Raw genomic sequence first — 8,562 nt, 5'->3', positions numbered from 1 at the left:
AAGAGGCAGAGGGGCCAGAGAGAGATCAGAGAGAACCTTTTTGGCCCTGAGATATTGGTCACCAGCCCACGTTCGAGATCAGGTGACTCAGGTGAAGATCCAGATACCCCTCTTGCCTTGTGCTGTGTTCCTGGGCCGTAAGACGCTGCTGTTGCTGCTGAACAGTGAAAGAACAGACACATCTTTTGCCTTGGTCCTAGACAGGCCCTGAAGGGGACCCATTTTTCTTGAGATGTCCAGAAAAAGTGGTGTCTCTGGGTTGGGAAGGGGTGGCTGGCTTTGTGGGCATCGTCTCTGGAGCCTGCTGTCCTGCGTGCTTCCAGGCAGCTCGTTCAGAGAGCACTCCAGAGACTATGGGAGGGCTGGGGAAACTCCTTTGGCCTTCACCGGCGAGCTGTGAGGAACTATTTTGGCTTGCTGTCTTGGAAAAGAAACTTCTCTTTTTGTAGCAAATGATATTTCTGGTAGATGAAGACAATAGGGCTTCTTGGCTTTGGGTGTAGCTTGAAAAAAAAAAAAGAAAAGTTGGCAGTGGCCAGCAGCTGCTGGCAGGTCCAAGTAATTGCAAACACGGCTGTGGCTGTTTCTGTGCCAGCTTCCAGAGCCAAGCTAACCATGCTCAACACGATGTCGAAGATCCGCGGGCAGGTGAAGAACCCCGGCTACCCGCAGTCGGAAGGGCTGCTGGGGGAGAGCATGATCCGATACGGCAAAGAGCTGGGCGAGGACTCCAACTTCGGTGAGTGTCCCATCGGGCCAGCTCCCTCTAGGAGTGTGCGGATGACATGGCGAAGGCTGCTGCCAAATTTCCAAGCTGTTATTCTAAATTCTGGAAGGGCTGTGTGACCTTTTGCATCACCTAACAGTACTGGGGGCTCTTAAAAGAGGTTTGAAGGTTTCCACCCAGGGCGGCAGGGAAGGGGCGAGCAGAGCCCAGGTGTCCTGGATCCCAATCTGTGGCATTATGTGCAAAACCACCCATAATACTTTCTTATTAAACACTGAGATAAATTTGCGTGTAGGAAAAAACGCTTCCTTGCTTCTACACTGAACCACGGTGACGTGGAAACTGGATTGAGTGAGATTTGGAGTTTTACGGTGCAGTTTCCAGCTAGAGCTCTGCTATAGGGAGGCTGTAACCAAGAAATCTTTTTGCGTGGCGATTTCTCATAACCACGTGTGACTTGCAGGGAGGAGGGGGGTGAAGTCTTTTGGTGACATCAGTTTTAATCCACTAAAACATCAGCTGGCGCACGTGACAGACCTGGTACAGTGCACAGCTGTCTGATGGCTTCCAGTGCAGGGAGGAGCCTTCTTGCGTCCGGAAAATTAAAAAGCTCTGGCTACTTTATGGGAGTGACGAAGGATTCTCAAGAGCGTCTCTGGCCAACTTGGAGCTCTGCATCTCTCTTGGCTTCCAGGAATTGGAGTTGTTACAGAGAGTAAGGGGGAAGGAAGTTTTTAGAAGAACACACCAAACCTGATTTCCTTTAGTAGCCTCTCTTTAAAGGAACACTTAACTTGATAAATTTCTGTGTCAGAACTGCATCCCTCCTAGGACAGGTTATCTAGAGTTATCACAGTTGAAATAACTCTTCTTGTATATTTATTTTTCCAGCTGGACAGTAGAGTGATGTTTTCACATTACCCTCTATTTCGCTTGTGTATTCTTCTGTGCTAATGTAGTGCTGAAACGGTTGGTTTCCCAAAGCTACACAGGAATAATTTAATCTATAAATGGTTTCCACTGGAATAAAAAGCCAAGACTAAATATGCTTTGCTGCAAGTCCGTCTGGCTTAACTGTCGTTGTGACAGGAGCCTTAAAAAAGCATGAAACTAAATGGGTTTCAATAAGCAACTTTGAACTCTCTAATTCAGAGGGGAGGAGAAGGGATAAGGTTGGCCCGGGAGAGGTTGGTGTCTAAAATGAATACAAGGCTGCGGGTTTGCTGCCAGCATCTGGGGAAACTTGAAAAGTTGGTCAGAGCACTCTGGGCTTAAAATTGTCTGAACAAAAGGATAGCCAGGCTGGATCAGACCGAACGCGCCTCTGCCCCGGGCTTCTCTTGCCAGCAGTGGCCAAGGAGCAGAGCGAGGTTAAAGCACTGCATGGCCAATTAGCATCTCAGCGACTCTCTGAGCTAACAGGGAGCTTAAAAATACTGCTTTAAAAAATATTTTTACCTTTTCCTCCTTCTGTGTAGTTGGTAGAGATTGTTCCTGTTTTTCAGAGGAAAAAAAAATGAAGCATGTTAGTGAAGTGTCTTCCATGGAGTGGGTACCAACAGGCGATTGCCTGCTGTCCCGCTGGGCACCACGTGCTCCGTGCCAGGCTCGGAGATTTGCTCCAGATTGAAATGTGGGGGTGTTGGACAGGGGGACGAAGCTTGCACACGCTGGGTGTCTTAGCAGAATGGCTCTGCATGCAGCCGCCACAGACTTCGGCTCTGTTTAACTGGCTGGCCCCTTCTCCCTTCTCCTTTTCTCTTCCCTTCCTTTTCTCACTCGAAGGCGACGCGCTTCTTGATGCGGGCGAATCTATGAAGCGGTTGGCTGAAGTGAAGGACTCGCTGGATATTGAAGTCAAACAAAATTTTATTGATCCCCTCCAGAACTTGTGTGACAAAGACCTGAAAGAGATCCAGGTAAACACCTCAATGTTTTTCTCTCCTCCTCATCTCTTTCGTTTCTGGCCTCTTCTGGCTATTAGTGCATGTAACCGCTTGCTCTGTCGTGGTGGGAACCAAGGACTGGCAGAAATACCGGGTCTGTTCCCCTGCACTGTGCGTGCTTTCCCTCTCCAGATTCACTAGTATTTCCTCCCTGCTCAGCACCGCTGCTGCTACCGCTCCTGAGCAGCTCATGAGGCTGGGTGCAGGTTTGAATGGTTCTCCGTTTCCCATGTTTTATGGCGGATGCTGTAGGAGTTCGTCCCAGTATGCGTTCTGGGCTTGCTGAATTCGGTTCTTTGTGCTGTGAGCTCCCAGCCGTGTTACCTTTGGGCTGCCTGGCGTTAAAGGTCACAGTGTTCTTTACAACTGTTGGCTCTATTCTGTTGGTAGCCTCGATCCTGTAACATAATTTCAAGCTGTGAGCAAGCTTCCCTCTAGGTCTCTCCTGCAGCATCTCCAGAAGGCCCTTCGATGTCTCGCTGGGGAGACACGGAGCTCGGTAGCTCCTGCGTGCTAGACAGAGACAAGTCCATGCAAAGCACAGCCGGGCTTTGTAACAGGATCCATCCCAACCTGCAATTCACAAGGCCGCGCTCTCGAGTGAATTTTCACTTACAGCGGTGTCCCAGATAAAATAACCACCAACTACTGTTTCAGTACTTATCTGTACTCCAATTCTGCAGGCTGCCGTAGAGCTAATTTAAACAGCCCTGCCCTAAGCAGTCAGGGCATGCAGTGTCCGGAGCCTGCATCCCAATTCCTGATCTCCAGAGATCCCTGTTGTTCCTGGGGAGCTGAAAATCGCAGGCTAACTCTTCGTCTTCCCAAAAGGCTTGCGTGGGGAACAGACCCGGGCTGCTACCTGCAATGTTTTCCTCCAGCTCTTGGCTGGAAGGGGGTGAAATCATATCACCATGCCAATTTGTTGAGGGTTGTTTCTTAGTAAAAAGCCCCCGCAGCCACAGCAGTAATCCTCTGCCAGACTGAGTTTGGACGGTCCATTCCTCCCTGTCACCTTGCAGCAACCCTGCCTTGCAGCTCTCCATCACGTCCTGGAGCCTCTCCGGAGTCTGAACAAAGGTGGGAGCCACAAAAGTGTGTGCTCCCAGGTCAGGTCTCTGAAACGGATCAACTTGCCCTGTAACTAGAGCTGCCTTCCCAGCAGGAGAGCTTGGCTGTTCCCAGTCTCTGCCTTTTCCTTCTTTTTCTTTACTGTTGATGACCATCCTCTTCCCAGCACCATCTCAAGAAGCTGGAAGGAAGACGCTTGGACTTTGACTACAAGAAGAAACGACAGGGCAAAATCCCTGATGAGGAACTTCGACAGGCCATGGAGAAATTTGAAGAGTCCAAGGAAGTAGCAGAGACCAGTATGCACAACCTCCTAGAAACCGATGTGAGTGCATGGGGGGAGCACCGGTTCCGCTGCCCCGGGCCGAGAGCTGCTGGGTGGGTTGCATGTTTTTGTGTCCATGAGGTGGGATCTCTTGAGGGACACAGAAGTTAGACACTAATTTCCACTCTTGTTCTTGTAAGTGTGGTTTTGCTCTCTGAAAACCCAGATCTGAGTGCCCAGCAGGTGTCTTGGCAGGCCTCTTATCCTTTCTGTAGCCCCTCTTACTGATCCAGCTCTTGGCCAGAGGAGAGGCTGTGGCTTGTACCAAAACAAGTCTCTTCTCAGTGTGCTGGTGGGAGTGGGTTTGGGCAGGTAAGGCAGCTTACTTGGGAGAGATTTCAACAGCTAGCGAAGCCCAGACCGTGGTAGGAGGTGTCCTCTGTCCTGCTGAGTCTCAGCCAGTGCCTGATCTCCGGTGTCTGAAATCCCAAACCTTCTCCTCACCACCGTGAGGAAGTTGCCCTTCGTACACGTTCCCCAGTATGGTCCTCATATGTACAACGAGGGAGTCTCCTGTCCGCTGGGCAGAGCCGTTCATCCCACCTTGGTGTGATTCTCGCAGATCGAGCAGGTGAGCCAGCTCTCGGCCTTGGTGGACGCCCAGCTGGACTACCACAGGCAGGCAGTGCAGATCCTGGACGAGCTTGCGGAAAAACTCAAACGCAGGTGAGTCTCGGGCTGCTGCAGGCACTCAGTTTTCACAGCCACAAGCTCTCCCTGTGATACTTATCTGTAAATACCCAACCATCCCTCTAAATCTATCTCCAGCCGCTTCCTGCGATCACTAGAGCTTCAATCCAGACTTCCTCCAGGTTGGAGGGAGTGATGCCACCTGCACAACCCGCTTTCAATGACGGGCACATTCTGACATCTAAAACAAAACCTCTGTGCTTGCGCCATGGGCAGCTAGGCCTTGCTGGGCTGAGCCTGAATCGGGGTGTGCTGCTCCCAGGGAGGCTGGAGTTGAGTTTGGCAGAGGTGGAGATGGAGAGTGAAATCCCTTTTACGCCGATGCTCACAGCTCCTTGCTTTGTGGGTGCTGAGCACGGCAGCATCCCCCAAGAAGGGCCTTTCAGCCAGAGCAATGATCGAGTTGGAAGTTGCATCATGCTGTTGGAGCAGATGGCTCGGATGTCACGAGCTGGACATGCCTGTCACCCTGTGTCACCTGGAACTGCCTCGCCTAGAGTCTTTGTGCCACTAGCTTTGGTTGTGGTTAAGGAGGGTACCTGGGCATTGGCCATGGTTGTGGCCCAGAGAGCTCAATGTCAAGGGCTCCCAGTTGTCCTGAAGACCAGAAAGGTGAATGCAAGGTGATGGGGATGACGTGGTGGCCACAGGTCAGTGGAAGAGCACCTACACCATCTCCTTAAAGGCAGGCAATTGTGAGCCCTCTGCCAGAACCCTCTTTTTCCAGCAAGCCCTACTCTCCCTTCTGTCAACGTGGCTGTCTCCTGGTAGACCCTGCCGCAGATGCGGCGCTGCCACGCGTGCTCTGGAGTTTTGAGCCGTGTGAGTTGGTGAAAAGCAGATGGGTGTTGGGCACACAGAAGCAGGCAAAGCCATGAAACTGCCTGGTCTTGCTGCTGTCCCTGCCCCTTCTCGAGTGCCTGACCTCCACAGCAGCCCCCAGGGAACATGCGGTTGCTGCCGAGGTGCCAAGAAACACAGAGGTGCTGTTAAAATACTGAGCGAGCTGGTTCACACGACTGCCATGACTTGCACAGTCATCCTTCCTGCTGCTCTCTCACCTGAGCAAGCATCTCCCCAAACCCTGACCAAGGAGGGAGAGGTGGTTTCGTTGAATCTGGGGCTTTACTCCCGAGCCGGGGATGTGCCTGCCTCATCCTGGCACAGGGTGGCTTGGACAGAGCCAGGGCTGCCTCTCTGCTTCTCAGGGCGATTTGGCGATGCTGCCCTGCTGCTCTTTCCTTGTAGAAGAAACTGCTGAGTGGATCCTGTGTCTGGTTTGAATTAGGAAGAGCTGGGAGGATCCTGCCAAGTGTGAGCTCTCGAACTGCAGCATGAGTGTCCTCTGCTGGCTTGAATTGCCTGAGACACCTCCGTAGCAAAGCCTGGCTCCCAAACCCAGGGCCGGGTCCCAAACCCTGGGCAAAATCCGTCTTCAAAATGCCCCAGCACAGAGAGTTGTGCATATTCTTGTCTACAAACTGATTTGCTCCCCTGCGTAGCCACCGAGGAGAATAAATGTCATGTTGATCTCGTCATAATTCTTTTTCATATTTCAATTTATCCACATTTCCTTCTTCCAGAATGAGGGAGGCCTCCTCACGTCCCAAGCGGGAATACAAGCCCAAACCTAGGGAGACATACGACTTTGGAGACACTGACCAATCTAACGGGGGCTTCCCCTGCAATCCTACCCCCAAAGTCTCAGGTAAAGTTGTCCCATGTGTGTGCACACACAAGTGCCTCTGGAGCAGCCTCCTGGGGATGGAGGGGAACTACTCTGCCTGGAAATGATGTTTCTGGTGCGCTGGATGTGCTTGCACAAGCTGGTGGCTCTGAAAAACATCAGAAATGTCTCTAGACTCGGGCTGTTTTCCCTTGGGGCCCAGCAGCCTTCGTTATATTGGCTTTGGGGATGTCCAGCCCAGGCCACTCGCCTGCCGTGCCCAGTGCCAGCAGTGGCAGACAGGAAAAATGAAGCATCTCTCGCTCCCTCCCCGTCTTCCATCATGCTGCATCCGTCCCTCCTTGGTCCCAGCGAGGCAGGCGGGTTTCTAAAACAGCACGTGGGCTGCCCTGTTTCTCTTAACGGATCCTCCCTTTGGGCCCTGCCATTCCCTCTCTCCAGTTCACATTGTTTTAAGCATGTCTCTTTTTGTTTGGAAGCAGCTTCCTCCTCTTTCCGATCCGACAAGCCGTCCCGGGCCTCCGTCAGGAGTATCCGTGAGTTTCCTCCCTCCGCACTGCATGCTGTGTGACCATCTCTCCCCATCCCTCCTCGCTCCTCCTTCTGTGATGCTGCCGCTTGAAGCCGCTAATACCTCCATGCTGAGCCTGGCCAGCAGAACAGTTAAGCTAAGCTGAGCTAAGCCTCAAGCTAAGCCCCAAATTAAAACAGCCATGCTTTATTGGTATTTACCAGCCTAAAGCTGGGGCCTTTGCTCACCCGGAGGAGTTGTAGCAGCTATCATCATGCAGGCATGTCCTGCGTGAGGCCACAGGGATCAGATGCTCTTCCAGAGGTATCAGACATCTCGAGGATTACCCCGTCCTCGTTACAAGCACCCAGCCTGGATTTCTCCCACTCCTGCTCGTGCTGTCCCCCCGTACCCCACTGCTGAAGGCTGGAGGGAGCAGGTAGAGCTGAGCGGGTTTCGTGGTATGTGGTCCCAGCTGGGCAGCAAGGAGCCTCAGATGGATTGTGGGGTGATGTGGGGTCCGTGGGCTGAAGGGACCTGTTGGAGTCCTGAAGCCAGGCTGGGTCTGTGGCTCAGAGCCATTGTGGTGGGGAAAGCTCGTGGTGGGGCAACAAGGAGGCAGGAGGACTTGAGGAGCCTGGTGTAGGGGAAGGGCTGTGGTGGTGGGGCCAGCTGGGTATTTTGGGAAGTTGTCTCAAGAACATGAACCTGCTTGGCTGCTGCTTTTGGTGTTTTCCGAGTTCTCTTCTAATGCTGAGTCCTTTCTGGCTGTGGATGTTCAACAGACCAGATGTGCTGGCTGTTGTTTGTGCCGTTCCCCCTGCCGTGGGTGGAAGAGCTCTAGCATAGAGGGAGGGGAACAGAACAGGGCCCTGCAGCTCCTGGTGGTCTGTATTTGCTCGGTCCCTTTTCAGTAGGATCCCTACAGCTGCAAAGCTGCGTCCCTGCCCATCCCGAAACGTTAGTGCATAGACAGAGCAAGCAGCTATAAAAATATCTTCTCTGCAGTCAAAAGGTCTGAGGCTTAAGTCATGGAGCTGAGATGTGGGAAGGAGGCTTTGGTTTTCTACCCATTTTTGGGGGGAGCATCACTGAGGTGCTAAGTGGTTTGAAGCCCTCTGCCCAGGGAGGCAGTCGCAGTCCTCTCCCTCCCATCACCCCCAGGCTCAGGGTGACCTCTCGGGTCCTGCTCCACCACATACTGATGGCTGACCCCATCGTTGACTAACTCATGAACTGCACGGCAGCTTCTCTCATCTCTGACGGAATAACCTGGCCTTTCTAATCTAATTTGGGTTGAAGTTTAGCTTAGAGCAGGGGAAGTCCAGGCAGGAACAGAGAGCACAGGGTGCTGAGGTGGGAGTCTGCTTTAGGAGAAGCTCATGAAGGAGGTGGTTGCAGCAAGACAGCAGAGGAACTAGTGAGGTAAAAGCCAGTGAGGAGTTTAAATTGAGTTAATTGTTTCCCATCGTGGGGGCAAAGTGAAGGGCCAGCTTCTCCTGGGCAGGGCAAAGCCGGGTTGTGAATCCAGCTGTGTAAGCCCCGGCTCTGGCCGAGCCGGTGATCCCATGCTGTGTCCGGATCCGGCCTCCGCACGCACGCGTG

General features: G+C 52.6%; 1 protein-coding gene across 4 annotated transcripts in view; it reads left to right on the top strand.

Moving 5' to 3' along the window:
* SH3GL1 (SH3-domain GRB2-like 1) overlaps positions 1–8,562 on the top strand; it is a 10,445-nt gene that overhangs the window by 1,378 nt on the left and 505 nt on the right. Inside the window, exons 4-9 of one of the 4 annotated variants that reach the window (XM_009697333.1) lie at positions 596–739; positions 2,513–2,646; positions 3,911–4,069; positions 4,632–4,735; positions 6,343–6,467; positions 6,929–6,982. In XM_009697333.1, coding sequence (XP_009695635.1) covers positions 596–739; positions 2,513–2,646; positions 3,911–4,069; positions 4,632–4,735; positions 6,343–6,467; positions 6,929–6,982 — 720 coding nt within the window. Of the gene's footprint in view, positions 1–595; positions 740–2,512; positions 2,647–3,910; positions 4,070–4,631; positions 4,736–6,342; positions 6,483–6,928; positions 6,983–8,345; positions 8,349–8,562 lie in introns of all 4 variants that reach the window. The other 3 variants (XM_009697355.1, XM_009697342.1, XM_009697349.1) reach the window with 3 other exon arrangements.

Source organism: Cariama cristata, unplaced genomic scaffold (assembly GCF_000690535.1).
Source record: "Cariama cristata isolate BGI_N322 unplaced genomic scaffold, ASM69053v1 scaffold16820, whole genome shotgun sequence".
NCBI lineage: Eukaryota > Metazoa > Chordata > Aves > Cariamiformes > Cariamidae > Cariama > Cariama cristata.
Note: the sequence above shows the minus strand (reverse complement) of the source record. Positions and strands in the feature narration are given on the sequence as shown.